Raw genomic sequence first — 16,574 nt, 5'->3', positions numbered from 1 at the left:
AGAGAAGAAAGAAGGCGCTTCAACGGCTTGGTCATTTACACTTGCTAGAATCTTTGGAAGGAGAGAAATCGTAGAATTTTCAACAATGCACATGAGTCGGCGCTGCAGGTTGCTTCAAAAGTCAAAGAAGACATAGCGCAAAGAGAAATGGCTGTTCAGAGAGTAGGCTAGTTTTTGTTTTTTCTCCAAGTGCTCTGCTATTCAGCAGCTGTTTCCTTAAACTGTACATAAAAACTTTCTCTTTACTCCCTTAATTGAGAGGCAGAGCTCTGCCATTCCTTTCAAAAAAAAGATGTTTCAGGTTTACTGTCTAGGTGTGCGCAGGCTACCTCACAACTTTTGCTGCTATATGACACTACTTTTTTCACAAATGGTCTTGTCTGTCTCTAGGTCAAATGTGCTTTATTACTTTTGACCATTCTGCCGTAAAATATTCTGCAGGTATTTCTATTTTGATCGGCCACCTTGGCAAAAAAAAAAGAACTTTGTGAATAAAAAAGGCTTTCTGCCTATCAAAACAGTAGATGTTCCATAAATAAATTATGTCTCACATTGCTAATCATGTAGCACTAACTATAAACAAAATAGTAACCAGAACATTTCTTTTCATACTTTTTTTTTCTAAGCAATTTTTTCCTACCCAGGACTGAATTTGCAACATCTTTATCTTAAAGATGTTGTATAGGGTTCGGCAAAAAAGAAGAAGAAGATGGTTTGGTAAAAAAAAATTTCGAGAACATGCAACGGCATGTGTTTCATTAAGCAGAGAACCCAGAGTTTACACAAAGTAATCCGCTGATTACCCCACACAAGAACCCAACACAGAAGACAAGAGAAAAACGCGCCACAGAGGCGCGAAACTAATCAACCAGCGCGCCTGGCGTCTAGAGCTCCCAAAGGTCTGTAACCCGCCGCGATCCAAAGAGAGGCCTCTTCCACAATAACCTGTGCGAGCTGCTGAGGCTGCCGGCCGGCCCTATCAAAGGTCCTGCCGTTCCTCTCCTTCCACAGATTCCAGCCCACCAAGAAGAACAGGGAGTCGAAACCGCGCCTTAGCACCTTCGGTAGACGCTTACGAGACGTCGTCCACCAGTCCATGATTCGTTCCTCATGCGTTGGAATCAGCTCAAGCAGGTGAAACGCCCTGAGGCACGCGGCCCAAACCTCTCTGCTGAAAACACAACCCAGGATGATGTGATCCAGCGTCTCAGATTGGTCACAAGTGATGCACGAGTTGTCGTCCTGCAGCCCGTGGCGCCAGCGCCTGTCAGCCGTCCAGCACTTGCCATGGAGGGCAAGCCAGAAGAAAAACTTTATACGGGGTGGCGTCGGGGTCTTCCAGATTAGAGCAGCCCCCAGCAGCTTGGAGCAGCCAAAGAACATGGCACTGTAGGCGGACGCCGCCGAGTAGCTCTGGCAAGAAGTTAGGTTCCAGGTGAACATGTCCGGCACCATAGATGGCAATGGGGAATTCCCCGTCGGGGATTGACCCACCATCCCCGTCCCCGCGGGGGAAAATTTTCCCCGTCCCCGTCCCCGCGAAGAACGTCGGGTGAATTTTTTCTCCCATCCCCGTTCCCCGCGGGGATTTGGTCCCCGACGGGGATCCCCATACCCGATAGTAAACAAGATAAAAGCAATAGAACAATAAACATGACTAGCACAGGATTATCAATTATCAGCTAAAGTTCATACACACATTATAATCCATGTCGCTGTCGGAGCTCATGGTCATAGTCATAGGCGAAGAAGAAGCATTGGGGCGAATCCATGTTCAAGAAGAGGAAGCAGGGGACCGTACCACTAACCACTGTAGGTCTGGAGCTCGAGCTCGATCTACGCTGGGTCAGCAATGGACCCGCGCGGCCGCACCCACACCTAGAGCCACGTCTAGACCTACGCCTGCCATGGACCTGGCGACCCGCAACACGGCCGCACCTGGACCTGCACCTGTCGCCTGCGCGGTGGAGGCGTGGTCTCGCACGTCACACAGCTCGCGCCGGCCGCCGGCCGAGTCGCGGACTCACGGTCGCAGGGGCCGAGTCACGGTCGTTGCCTCGCTAGGTGGTGGTGGCCGCGTGGCCGCCTAGGAGCCTGGGACTCTGGGAGCTGCTGGGCGCTGGCTCCAGAGCGCTGGTGGCCTGGCGGGTGGGTGGCGGCGGCTGGGACTGGGAGCTAGAGTTGGATCCCTGTGAACTTACCGAGTTAGGGTTAGTTTGCAATATATACTCCCTGCTAGTTGGGCTGGATATTGGACTTGGACCAAGCGTCTTGGGCTGAGTGGGATATGCATTCTCATATATCTATTAGTGGGGCGGGTTTGCGGGTTTCGGGTACGGGGACAAGGGGAACGTCCCCGAACCCGCCAGACCCGATGGGGAGGGAATTTTCCCCGTCAGTCTCCCCGTGGGGAGCAAATCTTTACCATCCCCGATCCCCAGTAGAGGAATTCCCCACGGGGAATCGGGTTTCGGGTCCCCATTGCCATCTGGATCCGGCACCCCGGGCGTCAGATGAACCCGCTCGATTTCCCTACACAGCTGCACAAACTCTGCAACCAATCTAAGGGAGCGAGGCCCAACAATGTGACTTACCCAGGCGAAGCCAAGAAGGGCTTCCGCCACGGTCGTCCCCCAGCGCTGCCTCGGAACAGCAGCAAACACGACGGGTGCAAGTTGACGCACACAGGCGCCATGCAGCCAGCTATCAATCCAGAAAAATGTTGATTCACCGCTTCCAACGGAGGACGTCGTTGCGGCCTTGAACAAGTCCATCACCGCCTTCTCCTCCTAGTTCGGCAGCGAAGCCCAGGAGCGCGCATGGCCCACTCTGTGCATCCATGGCCAACGCACCCTCAAGGCAATCCCTGTTCGCCAGAGGTCAGCCATCCCAAGGCCGCCTAGCTCACGCGGTCTACAGCAGATGGACCATGCCACCTTGCACTTCCCTCCAGAAACCGTAGCCGCCCCGGCCCAAATGAATCCTCGGCGAAGCTTGTCAATGGATTCAATTGCCCACGAAGAAAGGTAGAGGGCGATGGACGTGTGGACCGGGATCATTGAAAGCGTGCTACGCACCAACGTCGTCCTGCCAGCAACGTTCAACAGATTGCCCTTCCAAAGCGGCAGCCTGGCCGCCACCACGTCAATGAGTGGCTGTTCATGACACTGCCGCAGCTTGAAGATGGACAAGGGGATACCCAAGTAGCGGCAGGGGAAGTCTTGAACCCGACAATCCAGCATGTGACGCACCAGAGCGATCTGCTCATCCGAACAGTGGATGGGGGTGGCAACACTCTTTTCCAGATTGGCATAAAGCCCCGAAGCATGACCAAAAATCTGTAGGCATGTCTTCGGTGCCTGAATGTCTCGTTCCACCGGTTTAAGGAACATGACCAGATCATCAGCGTAAAGGCTGACACGCTGCACCTGGCCAGCCTGCCCCAAAACTGTTAGCAAGTCCGCCGAGTCCAGCCAAGACAAAACATGGTTGAAGACCTCCATGGCGAGCACGAACAGCATGGGAGAAAGGGGATCCCCCTGTCGCAGGCCTCTGGCATGGCAGATCATTCGGCCCGGGATCCCATTGGTGATCACCTTCGTGCTTGCCGTGCATAGAATTGCAGAGATCCAGTTGCGCCATCTTCTGCCGAACCCCAAGTGCTCTAAGACTTCCAGCAGGAAAGTCCAGGACACCGAATCAAAGGCTTTTGCAATATCGATCTTCAACAGGATGCTTGGAATTTGGCGGCTATGCAAAGCCTTGCAGGACAGGCGCACTGTTCTGAAATTATCATGTATGCAGCGGCCTTTTATGAATGCACTTTGGTTGTGGCGTACAAGTCTGTCCAACACAGCAGCTAGCCTATTTGCCAAGCACTTAGTGACCAGTTTGCTGAAACTGTGGATAAGACTTATTGGTCTATAATCTGTGAGCTGAACCGGCTGCGGCTTCTTCTTTAAAAGAATGAGATAAGCATCATTCAGCAAATACAGACTCGTGGAGTCCTGAGCCCAGAATGCGTTGAATGCATGCATGATGTCGAATTTGATGACGTCCCATGCTAGCTTGTAGAACAGACCGGTAAAACCGACCGGTAAAACCGTCCGGACCGGGAGCCCTGTCATTAGGAAGATCAGCAACCACCGCCCGAACCTCGGCTTCAGTGAAGAGAACCTCCAGATTCTGCAAGTCCATAGTGGACAGCCCAATAAGGGCGAGATCAATGCGTTGCGTCCTCTCAAAGTTTGAGCCAAGGATGGAGTTGTAGTGGTCATAAGTTGCCTGTGCCAGAAGGCTCGGGTCGGAAACCTCGGCGCCCTGAACAAGCAGTGATTGAATCCTGCTGTTGCGTTTCCTATGACAGGCTTGCAGATTGAAAAATTTTGTGTTCACATCCCCTTCGGCCAGAAAATGCAACCTGGACCTTTGCCTGGCAATGGTCCGCACCAAAGAAGCGAGGTCCAGAGTCCTGAGCTTGAAGGCCTTGCGCAGCTCTACCTCCCTGGTCGAGAGATCTCTTGACTCCTGGGCCTCATCAAGCCTCAGGACCACCTCACGCGCAACAATGCTTCTTGCATTGCTGAGGCCCTAGCTGAAAAGGCTTGGGTAAATCATATTGCAGTTCGGCCATCTCTGCAACCTCCTCGAGCATGTTCAGCTATTGCAAGAACCAGACTGAGAGCCAAAACTACACTGCAGTGTCGGCCTATGGGGCCATGTTCCCAGGATCTTCACCAATCCTGGGGGCCAAGCAGCTTTGGAAGACTTCTGCCCCCCCCCCCCCCTTCCCCCCTCGTGTACGATTCTTGCATGGAAAGTGCTGGACGGGGGATCGGCGGTTCCGTCATGGCTTGCAACAATCTAATACTTGTATCATGTGCGATCAAGCGGCGGAGACTCTGGATCACATTATGTTGGGTTGTGCTTTAGTCGTGAAGTTTGCTGAAAAGGGTCAGGGTTACATCAGCAGCAGTGACGATATAGCAAGCATCGACTGCAAACCTGGCAAGAGAAATTTCACAGGCTACGTGAACAAACAAGAGATAACTGAAATCTCATTATCTGAACAATAGCAGTGACATCACATGCCCCAGTAAGAATGCAACCTACATATAAAATGCCTCCATGTACAGTTCCACCACTGCAAATTTAGGGCCTCCAGTTGTGTGCAGGGTACCTCTTTTTTCCCTATAACGTGCATGAGAAGATAGGAAAAAACAAGCACTGACAAGAAAATATTGAGAGAACTTGTGATTTTTTTAAAAGGACAGCAAAAGCTTTTCTATTGTTTTTATTAGAAGAGAATTTGTGAGTTAGATGTTTCATGTTGATTGTTCAGGACTCCAGGTGCGCGCAGGCTACCTGTTCAACTGTAAAATTCTGCCAATAAAGTATTCTATAGGTTTTCAATTTTGAACAGTCATCTTGACGAAAACAATAACTTTAAAGAACGAATAAAAAAGGTTTCTGCCGATCAAAACAGTAGAGGTTCCCTAAATAAATTAGATGTCTCATATTGCTTATCTTGTAACACTAGCAAGTATATTCAAAATAGTAACAGTGTGTACTGTGCGACATCGGTAGCAGATGGACTGCTCTGCATCCTCCATATTCAGCTGCAGCAACACCTGTCTAGCATGCTTTCATTTGAGGAGATGGTCATCGAGTTACTTCATACTTGATCAAGAGGCTATCTCTAAAGATCAGTTGACATACAAATGCTACGATCCTTTCAGAACTTTGGAGTTTGGACTCCCAACAAGGCAACAACAGCAGGGTGAAAACTACAGTTTACAGTCCACGGCTTAAAAACCAAAGAACCTTTCCTGGCACCGGTTCTTACCAGTCGAGCGAACAAAGGGAATGCAGCGAAACAAAAAGAACATGGCCAGGGCATGGTAGCAAGTGAAAACCCAGATCGCCCAATAAAAAAACACAGCTTAGTATCACAGTTATATGACTGCATACTGAACCACACCTGCAGAAAGTTGTGGCTTGTCCAGCAAACACCATCTAACCAGAATTAGTAGGTTCAAATAGATAAATAGATAGATGGATATATTTTTGTTTTCACAACCAAATAATGCACGCTGCAGCTTGAGAACTCGCAAAAGCAACAACACAATGGTATCCAAAAATTTAAAAACAGTGCTAAACACCAGTCACAACTCGCGAGGGTGATGGCTGTTCTTTCCAGTCACATGCTTGCTTCCTTATTCAAAAGTTGATACCCAACAAGGATGCAGCATCAGGGGTTGTGTGGAGATATGCTGCTCTCCTAGTCTTCCCTTGCCTTCTGCTGAAGCTGAGATAACATGTTGCATGCCGCTGAGTCTCGTGCCTCATGAGGTGTGACCTTCATATCACCATCTGCACTCAAGTTGAAATCTGGACCCATAAGGTGGACACTGGCCTGGTACATATCTGCCGATATAGGAGTACAAACTGTAAAAGATCGAACATGTGGAAATTAAAAGCTATAAGGAAAAATTGCCCAAGGTCGACCTAGATCAAAAAGAGATTCCTATTATATTTACCAGCGAACATTTGACTAATTCAAATTGTGATTAGGATGTATAAGTTCTAAGATCATGCATATATTATGCTAGCTTTATATGATAACTGTCTCCCCCTATATATGTGTCAGCTCAGTGCAAGAGTAGACTGCGAAGCCTAAATCTGACTGCATTATTCTGATGCCTATATGGTCCAAGGACGCCATGCTACGACATGCAGGAACTTGAAAAATCAGTGGTTATCAACCACATACCACCGGTAACTGAAGGAAGTACTGTGTATCTTGGAAGAATCCAGTTGCTCTCACGGCATATGTCATCCAGTTCCTGCAATGACTACTGTCAGACAGAGGATTGTAGAGAGGCAGCCATGATAATAATTTACATCAGATGATGTTTCTTGCCTGACATTTGTTGCGTAGAAGTATGGCTTCTTTCAGTTTCTTCCTCTTTATGTTCATGGTTTGTCGTCCTTCTCTAGATCTAATTGGATCGGCAACTTCCATCATCTTCCCACTATTCTCATATTTCTTTAGGATTGACGTTATTTTAGGTGTCATCTCTGTTTCTGCAATGGTTTGAAAATGATACGCACTGGTTTAATATAACTTGAAGGTAAAGGTTTGAGGTTGATTAGCAACAATCACACAGTTGAAAAGATATGTTGATATATATAGGTCTACAATTATTCTACCAGAATTGAAGTTATATTGCTAGTTCTCCTTGAGAGGCTAAATAATGTTCATGCACTTGTATTTTGCAACCTTGTTTGGATGGGATGCTGACGCCCAACTCCATCGACCAAGGTTCACATATACAAATCGAAGCCTAAGAGTACAAGGCCCTCGTGCTATGTTTAGTAATGTTGTGGAATGGAAAGACAAGTTGTTTGCCACAAGATCTTTGGTTTCACACTATTTTTGTCCATTTTATCTAGATTTAGTTGTGAAAAGCTAAAATACCTGTCAAGATTGTTTGAATGTCCATTTCATACTCAGCACTTCGATCTCCAAGCACAAAATGCTCACGGAGCTGAAACGTAGATAGACTAAGATTGGTACACATTAGGTTATCAAGGAAAAGAAGAATTATGATCAACAAGCATCACTGTAACTTCATAAATGAAATTGAATTGCAATATGTAACATACTGTATCATCTCGCATCTTCTGAAGTAATTGCAGTGTAGCATACTTCTGAACATTCATGTTACCTATGATGCCACCTGAAATGCAATTTGAAGTATACAGATTAAGATTTGGGAGCATCAATATGGAAGTAATAAATAATAGGACAAGGAAATTTCTTTTTTCCTAGATAGGATTGTCCTTACAAGACTGTTCAGTGACTTTCTCCTTTTGGCTTTTCAAGGCATGGTGATTAATTATAGGATCAACATCTGGTTTCTGAAAGATAATTAATTCTTTAAGTTGAAGTTTAACACATAAACATGCATATATTAAACAAACATCACGCCTGATTTCAATGCATCTTTTTGTCAAGCTCATATAGAGTTCTTTACCAGAATGACATCTTGGGGCACATTTCTAGTTTTAGAGTTCTTCTCTGTTCTGTTCTTGTCCATTTGGACACCTGAAATTAAGTGACTTTATCATAATGATAAGGAGAAACAACAATGGATCAGAAAATCGAAGTAGTGAAATACTATGAGATTGATAAACTCACTGGCTTGTAAGTCTTTTGTGGTGCTCTGACCATCCCCGTGTTCTGCGTAGGTAGCAAGTTTAGTCTTGAAGGCTTCAGAATTTCTTTTGTTGTTCGAGTTGTTGTCTTTTCTGTTTTTACTGGTGCTGTAGTTGTTGGTGCCACTATCACCAATTGCTTTTACTACCTGCTTATTTTTCTTTGGAGTTGAAACATCTGTGGTTATTTTTTTCCTTTTAGAATTGCTATTACTATTAGCTTCTTGTTCCTTCAAACATTCATCTATTTCAAAGAGGGATAAAGATTTCCCATTTTGAAATACTCGCTCCTTTGGCGCGCTCAGTGAAGAACTCAAAGGCCAGTCCCTGCAACATGTCAAAAGTAATCTTTAGTCATTAACCTAAAAGAGTTATGAGAAGACACATTTTGATATCAAAGGTTTCATGCATAATAATCAGCTGAAATAAATCTTTATGTATACCTGTTCAAGACGTTTAACAAGACCTCCTTATATGGTAGTAAATGATAGCATTCAACAACAGATGTCGTTGTTGGATACAAGCCACTTTCAAATATAGGACCACTCATCCTATATGAGGAAAGGAAGAAATTCAATAGGGACAACTTTTATAAATTACTACAATTGAAATTTTGCGTATTAACACTAAGCAAAGCAACTAATTTAGGAGGGCCAATCAGCAAGCATTAGATCATAAACACTAAAACACATGAAACAGAGTATATTGAAAAGGGTGGAAAGTGCTTTAGCAAAGTAACCATTGACATTTATTGTGGTGGATGTTATGCATATGGTTGAAAGGGAGAGGGGGCGGCCGAGGGCCGCGCCCATTGCCGAGCAAGAGAGAAGGCTTTTTCCTTCTAATTCTTGCCTGATTAAATTGATACATCTTCTCTCCTTGTATAGAGAGGCTTACTTGACCCCAAAGCAAGCAATCCTTATTAATAGGTCCATGACATAGCCTAATCACCCCTAAATTCTTTCCCAATCACTCTTGCTAACCTTCTATATTAGCACATGCTAATGGTGTGCCTAGGTTTACCCTCAATTGGGCGCCAATCTAGCCACTTTTCCAGATTTGATGCCTCTAACAACATTAATCTAAGATATGGTATGCAGTATATAGTGTACTTATTTTACTAGGTTTGCAACGTGCAATGGTAAAAAGTAGGCAGAGTGGAAAAGCAAACCTTTGGATCAGGACATCTAAAGGCATTTCCTTAAGCTTGTCATCGACAGTCTGATCATAGTGTAGAAGGAACAGTATGGTAGTTGTCCCTTTCTTACTTAGTGAGTACACTATATGTTCTTCGATAAAACGCAAATTTGTACGCTTCATACCTGTTAAAACAAAAGTGTGTGAGAGTGTGAGACATACCTATTAAGACATACAAAAGATAGGTCCACAAGCATAGATTTGCAAAATAAATAAAATCAAGCACACAATTCCAATTCCAAAGCAACTTTGTCTCGAGCACACAATAGGTGTAATTTCAAAATGATTTGTCTTACAACACGCAAGTGTTTTATCGGCCTGGAGCACTCGATATTTCTTCACACTATCTTCCTCCTCCCGACGTGCCACTACCGCCCACCGCCCTGCCATAGCGTGGTAGGGTCTCACTAAAGCTTCACGACCATGGTCATGGAGCTCCGGTGAGACCATACTGCGCCCACGGCGACCTCCGTATTCCTCTTCCCCCACCCCGTCATGTCCATGGTCACCCCCGCCTTGGCTTGGTTTCCTCACCGCCGCTGATGTCTCTTCCGTCCCCATTGCTGCCTCCTATTTGGTTTGATGCATGTACAATCAAATGCATGGCAAGTGCATCCTAGCCTTTAAGGAAACACTCTCTCCGTGTCGCCCATGCGTGTGGCCATCAAAACATGGAATTTTTCCACATGGGGTGAGCTAGGCAAGGGGGTGGCTTTTGCCCAGAGCAAGCTTGGCTGATACCCTAGACTAGGAAACCAATCACGTGTATATTACAACTAGCAAGCCTGGTTGAACCTTATACATGCAACCAGTCACGCCTCTATTGTGTTGATGGATGAAAAACTATATTAAATCATGTTTTAGTAGCAAACAACTTGTATAGAATCCAATTAAATGAGAGGATCCAAATCACGCCAGCTAGCCTAACTTCACAAAGTGACCATATTTGTGCCCCTGTGCTTGTGGGTGAACTTTTCTTTAAAGTCAACTAGGTGGAGAGATTCTCGCCTGATTGTGGGTGAACTACAATTCCACTATAAATTAAGGCATGGACCTATAGCCACTAGCCACAAACTGCATCCATTTGCTCTAGTTATTGAAAAAGAATAAGGGTGCATACATACAATGCAAGTTCAAGAAGAAAAACCATAGAAGTGTATAACACCAACCTGTTTTAAGTTCCACCTCTGAATATGCAATCTGCTGAAGCACATATGGTTCAAAAGGAAGTGAGATAGATTTATTAGTCGACCCCTGCATTGACATGTCACTGCTGAGCAAACCACCTAATGACGTCTTGATATCATTCTCAAACAATGTCGTCTTGATATCTTTCTCAAATATCGACCAGACTCCCTTGGTTTTGGATCCACGCTCGAGCAAGCACACTTTCTTTGTCGGATTGAGAAGCAAAACTGCGACCTTGGAGATTGGCCACAAGATCATCTCGGGGGAGTCCTTCATAGGGTCAAGTGCCTCGGCAATGTCACAAGCATCGATGATTGCCTTGTCAGTAACCGAGAGCCCAGCCCCCACTTTGTTGCCAAGGCGGTTCTGCGCATGGTTCATGTACATGAGTAGATTTTTGTTCCTGACATTGAGGAAAGTGGACCGGCTGAACCGATCGAGGTTGGCAAACTCGACTTGTGGAAATTGCTTCCGGTGGTAGTAGTTGTACAGGAGAACCGTCGCGTGGACCTACGCAACAACAAAACCACATTCATGGTGGCATAGTGAGGTAAGTCATTGATGAGTTATTAGAAAAAACAAAAGCAAATCCCAAAAGCCTTAAGCACAAAACAAATAAGCCACAATGAGTTCCATGATGGCGCCATGAGGAAAATCGTAGCTTGATCGACAATTGCAAAAAAAATTGAAGAGAGAGAGAGAGTGTGTGTGATCAGACTGTAGAAGCCATGAATTTCGAGTGCACGCTGTGTGACCCAAATCCACCACCAAAATGAGTCGCACGGGGAGGAGGCACAAGCCCCATGCTCCGTTCCTCAACCCCGATCGATCCTCTACACCGCAAGCGGATCACAACTAACGAAAAGAAGCAATGGGTGAAGCACAAGCTTCCTCACCTGACGTGCCACAGCCTCCTGGGTTTTAGGCGACAGAGCCTCCTCCCGATCGACCTGGCCACGTGGTAGCACCGGCGCCACGAGGTGCTCCACAAGCAGCTCCAGTGCGTCCTCTAGCTGCACCACCTCCTCGTTGTCACTGGCACCACCTTCCTCCTCCATCACCGGAACCCAAGATTTGTCCCACGCTACCTCTACTTGGGTTTTGCGCCACGGGGGTTGGGTTTTTTGGGTGGCCGCCGTTTCGACGAGAGTTGGAACTTGGATGGCAAGAAATGAAAGGCAAGTTGCGATCGCGCAGGGTGCTGCCGTGGGGCAGAAAAGGAAAGCAGTGGGTGTGCAAAGAGTGTGGGGGGGAAGATCCCCCGTCCAACACAGGACCCAGTGATCAGGCCGTCCCAGGTGACGTCACGAGGAGTTATTCGCGGTGAAAGGTTGGCTGGCTAGCTAGCCTTGTGCTTGCGACTAAATTCTAGTAGGATTAGGCTTTTTGTCTGTGTTGCCACCCTCCACGCTCTATGCCACAACTAGTGGATGACGCATCGACCTGCACAAAGAGATGGGGGAGGAACAGAACAGATCAGGGACAGATCAAGATAGAATGATAGGTTTAGGAGGGTTAGGGTTCATACCTGCACAAGTGGAGTTTGGTGCCGAAGAAGATGAAGGCCACCTAGAGGAATCACAACGACACACGAATTAGCAAGGATGACGAGCAGTGGAGGAGGGACGAACGGGGACACAAACTCACATAGTCGCCGAGAGCGAGAGGAGAGAGAAGAAGGGAGAGGGAGGGGATAAGGGGACTGACTTGAGATGGGAGAGCGGCGGGCCGGCGGCACAGATCGAGGTCACCGGAGTCGAAGACGGACCCCCACCAAAGGCCACTCAGATCAGAGAGCGGCGCGGCGGGTGGGCGGGGATGGGAGGGAAATGATTTAGGGTTTCGAGGGGTGTGGGAGAGGGCGCCGCAACTGAGGTATATATATGAGGGAAGAGGCGAGGAGTTGTTAGGCCGTGGGGAGTTTGGCTAGGCCACTACCAGGCCTATCGTTGCAGGCCGGGCCGTACGGGCTAGCACGACATGCCTAGGGTAAGGCCCACTCATGGCGTGCTACATCGGGCTAGGCTGTGCTTATGCCGGGCCAAAAATACAAACTTCGTGCTGAGGTATCGTAATGCAGGCTGGATGGCGATCTATAGGTTCCATAGATCATCATTGGTCAAGCTCAGATTGTCAGGTAGATGGGCTGCAACGCCCTGGCTGGGTTTAAAGCTGTTTCGCATGGAAATTAATTGCGACTTCTTCTGGGAAGCAACGCTTAATACTTTACTATACCTTATCTTGAGGGCACGGGGGCTCTTGGATTTCAGCCAGCGGCCTAGCTTCAAAGGTCACTTCGTCTCAAAATATACTCATCTAGTATTTCAAAAAATTAAATACTAGTCTCAAATGTAATCATTGTAATATATAAATTAGTAATATTTATAATACCAAACAAATATCATTCGACTAATTATGTAATCTATCTATGTTCTAAATTCTATCTCTCTTATAAAGCAAAGCTCACTAAATTATATCTTGCACCATAGCGCTCCACGGCATTACTTTGTTTCAGCCGTCTGATGTTAAACGACAACCTAGATCTTAGCTTCTTCAGTTTAGGAGTGATTGGCTGACTGCTCATTGCCAATCCCCCTATCATGGCAATAGAGCACACGCAAGTAGAATCACTGCATCGAGGAATTATCCTCGAGGCAATAGAACACACAAGTAGGCAACAGAAGACTGATTTCCACCAAGCCACCTCCTATTCGTTTTAATAATCTGCAATTATCATTCGACAAATGCTTGACCATTCACCTCATGCCTATTTAAACCACCCCTTATATAATATGCACACACCAAGACCATCACGTACGTAATTCAGGTTGCCCATTCCCTTCGTTCAGCATCATGCCTGACCTAGCGCCTCCCTATTTTCCATGTCTCGCATCATCTGTCCATTTAGACAGAGACGTCGATCTATAGCTCATATCGGCCATAAAATTCAGCAAAGGAAATTGTTTATGTTTTTCGAAATACATAATGTGCTAATTTGTCATTTTACTTGATGGATTAACATCATATATGTCGTGATTTTTTTTGTAGAAATCTATTCACCATGGTTTATGTTTTCTGTCTAATTTCTCGACAGTCATCATTCTTGGATACTTCATGGAAATTTGCCTCCAACCAAGTTCTCCAAATTCATGTTGTGTTGATTTCTCATTTTACTTGATGGATTAATAACTTTATAGGTTGTAATTTTCTTTGTAGAAATCTAGTTTGGCTTATGTTGGTGCTTATTATACTGAAATACAAGAAAACACTGTTTGTTCGCTGAAAAGCACTGCTGGAGTAGTGCAACATCCCTATGTTTTTTGTATTTTTTTTTTCAGTTTTAGGTTCACTATTTTAAGAACTAGAAAATTATAAGTGTGAAAGAATTGACATATCAAATGATGCTGATAGCGTCAGATATAATTACCTGGAAGAACAGATGTTGCCTAAGAAAATAGAAATGCTGGGTCAAAGGGGCAATCATAATTCACCTGACAACAAAAACTGCCGCAAAAGGGTGTAGGTTACATCAGCAACTTTGTGGATGGTAAGGCTCAAGACCTCAAGTACAAAATCTGTAGACAGAAGGAAGTTCCTTGGCAGCTGAATGAACATACAGGAGACAGTTGAAATGTCAAATAGATATCATCCCTATAGCAATAACATAATGATGCCCCAATATGACTGCAAGCTACTCATACTCAAGGTGCCTCCACGTCCAGTTTCACCACCAGAGCTCAAGGTTTTCTATCCAGGTATGGACACTGTGCCTCTTCCGTCCACTGCACAGCTCTCCAACAAAGTTTTCTGCAGGTCTTTCTATTTTGATTGAACATATTTTCAAAAGGATATCACTCAGAAACCAGTGAACCGAAAAGAGCTTTCCAATGAAATTAGAAGATCTTCCACAAGTAACTCACGAAGTGCTACCATGTCACAGTTCCACTTCCACCACTAAAATCAAGGTTTGCAACTTTGCATCCAAATATGCCCAGGGATGCTGGACCACAGGAGGCAAACAACTATATAACTGATCTGACAAGATCGACAATAAAAGGTCAATTCAAAGTTACAACAGTAGCTTTGCAGATATTGTATACATGAGGTAACTGAAATGTCAATGGACAGATATCATGCATTCAGCACTGGAATATCATGCGTGTAAGAATGAAAGCTACATATGGGGTTGAAAGTGGTGTAGATAATTCTCCGGACCAATCCGATCCGAATTCGAATTTTGAGGATATGGAGAAGAATTTTTAATATTATGTGCGGATACGGGGTAGGATATGGAATAGGTAAAATCCAACGGATATGGATTATCCGCAAATTCTATGTGGATTATCCGATGTTCAAAATAAAGTTTCTCTCCCTAGACTAAAGAATTCAGGATTTTAAAAAGTTTGTTAGTTGAGAACTCTTATTTTGTGATGTAATTGTTTGATGTTCTAATTTTTAAATTAAGAAATCTGCTAGATGCTATTATTTATTGGCTAATAACTTATTATTTTTTAGTGAAGATATTATGTTAAGTGTTAATTATCAGTGTGAGAGCCGTAACATAGAATGCAATGCAAGATTATTATCTATTGCCTATTCTTGTTCTCTACTAAATCAATTTTTAACAAGCATATAATTCTCTATGTATGCACATGTTACTCGACTATTAAAATCCATCTTCGATCTGGTTCCGCTCCATATCCGTACCAATTCCAACTAACAAAAATATCTGCATCCACATCCGCATCCATGTATTATCCGCTCTGCACCAAATCCGACAAAGAAAAGCGAATTAGGATATACTTATCCGATCCGTTTTCATCCCTAGCTACATACAGCCAGACTTATGTCTAGGTGTTCCCAGGGCACCTCTTCAATTTTGCTCTGAACTTTGTTTCCCTTTGTAACCTTCCTGGTTACTTTCTAATAAATTTCCAGTAGAGGCTCCTGAGCCTCTCCTGTTCCCTAAAGAAAAGGTAAATACAAGAGCTTCCACAAGTAAGTTAGATGTACTACTATCATCCAACACTAGCTGTACACAATAGTAATCACAACTCCTTTTTCTCCTGAGATCTGTAACTTCCAGATTTCTAAGGCTTTTGACTCAAAGGTGTATACAAACAAATGGTCTGATTAGGCTACACAACGCTTCCAGTAATTTTCTCATTTTTTGTTAAATATTTCAAAACTCCAGATGTTATATACTTATAGGTGAAAGGACGTAAAATGAGCTGACACTATAAAAAACAGTTCAGGATGTCAGAATAATCGCAACCTGGACTGATTACATGTTGCATCACTAAATAAAAGTGTTGGGTCACAGAGGCAAGAATCATGTCACATGATTAAACGAAGGCTGAAGCAAAAAGATCAATGCTATATCAAAATCTGTGCAGATAGTAAGCTTCAACTGCTAATCCCTTGAGAGACATCGTGCGAAGAAGAGTTACTTTCCTAGCATTAGTGTCTTAGTGACTGGCACTACAGGATTCTGGTATTTTGCCGAGAGCCTGAGCGCTCGGCAAAGGGCCCTTAAGCGCTCGGCAAAGCCTTTGCCGAGTGCCCACTCGGCAAAGACCGCTCGGCAAAGCCTTAATCGGCAAAGGCAGTCTTTGCCGAGTGCCATGTGGCAGGCTTTCGGCAAAGGCTTTGCCGAGAGCCACGTCAGCACTCGGCAAAGGCTGACGGCCGTCTCACGGGAGGCGTTACTTGACGGCTCTTTGCCAAGCGCCACCCTGGCCGGCGCTCGGCAAAGATTATTTATTTTTTTTTTGAAAAATTCTTTGCCGAGCGTCTTCCTAGCGGGCTCTCGGCAAAGATTATTTATTTGTTTTTTTTTGAAAAAAAAACTTTGCCGAGTGCCTTCCAGGCTGGCTCTCAGCAAAGAATATTTATTTATTTTTTTGAAAATTTCTTTGTCGAGTGCCTGGTGGCTGGCACTCGGCAAAGCTGGGAACCACAGCCACGCA

The 16,574-nt window shown here is 45.1% G+C and overlaps 1 protein-coding gene across 2 annotated transcripts; it reads right to left on the bottom strand.

Annotated features, from left to right (window-relative positions):
- Window positions 6,115-12,437, bottom strand: LOC8081000. 2 transcript variants are annotated; one of them, XM_021454633.1, is made up of 14 exons: window positions 12,313-12,437; window positions 12,134-12,174; window positions 11,502-12,048; window positions 10,587-11,115; window positions 9,392-9,542; window positions 8,664-8,771; window positions 8,204-8,547; window positions 8,040-8,110; window positions 7,851-7,923; window positions 7,669-7,742; window positions 7,481-7,550; window positions 6,923-7,086; window positions 6,773-6,845; window positions 6,115-6,447 (listed from the first exon to the last, which is right to left on the bottom strand). In XM_021454633.1, exons 3-14 carry the CDS (start codon window positions 11,661-11,663, stop codon window positions 6,281-6,283), a joined length of 1,986 nt encoding a protein of 661 aa, XP_021310308.1. In that variant the 5' UTR covers window positions 11,664-12,048; window positions 12,134-12,174; window positions 12,313-12,437; the 3' UTR covers window positions 6,115-6,280. The 2 variants fall into 2 exon arrangements, with proteins under 2 accessions (XP_021310308.1, XP_021310309.1); XM_021454634.1 differs by having other exon boundaries at window positions 6,115-6,426.

Source organism: Sorghum bicolor, chromosome 2 (assembly GCF_000003195.3).
Source record: "Sorghum bicolor cultivar BTx623 chromosome 2, Sorghum_bicolor_NCBIv3, whole genome shotgun sequence".
Classification (NCBI taxonomy): Eukaryota; Viridiplantae; Streptophyta; class Magnoliopsida; order Poales; family Poaceae; genus Sorghum; species Sorghum bicolor.
Note: the sequence above shows the minus strand (reverse complement) of the source record. Positions and strands in the feature narration are given on the sequence as shown.

Bases quoted from the DNA above. Each gene is read 5' to 3' on its own strand.
- LOC8081000 (XM_021454633.1), bottom strand. From the start codon at position 11,663: ATGGAGGAGGAAGGTGGTGCCAGTGACAACGAGGAGGTGGTGCAGCTA. The intron at 9,543-10,586 runs GTTGGTGTTATA...TTGTTTTAACAG, and splicing joins AGAGGTGGAACTTAAAACAG to GTATGAAGCGTACAAATTTG. The intron at 6,846-6,922 runs GCAAGAAACATC...TAGTCATTGCAG, and splicing joins TTCTACGCAACAAATGTCAG to GAACTGGATGACATATGCCG.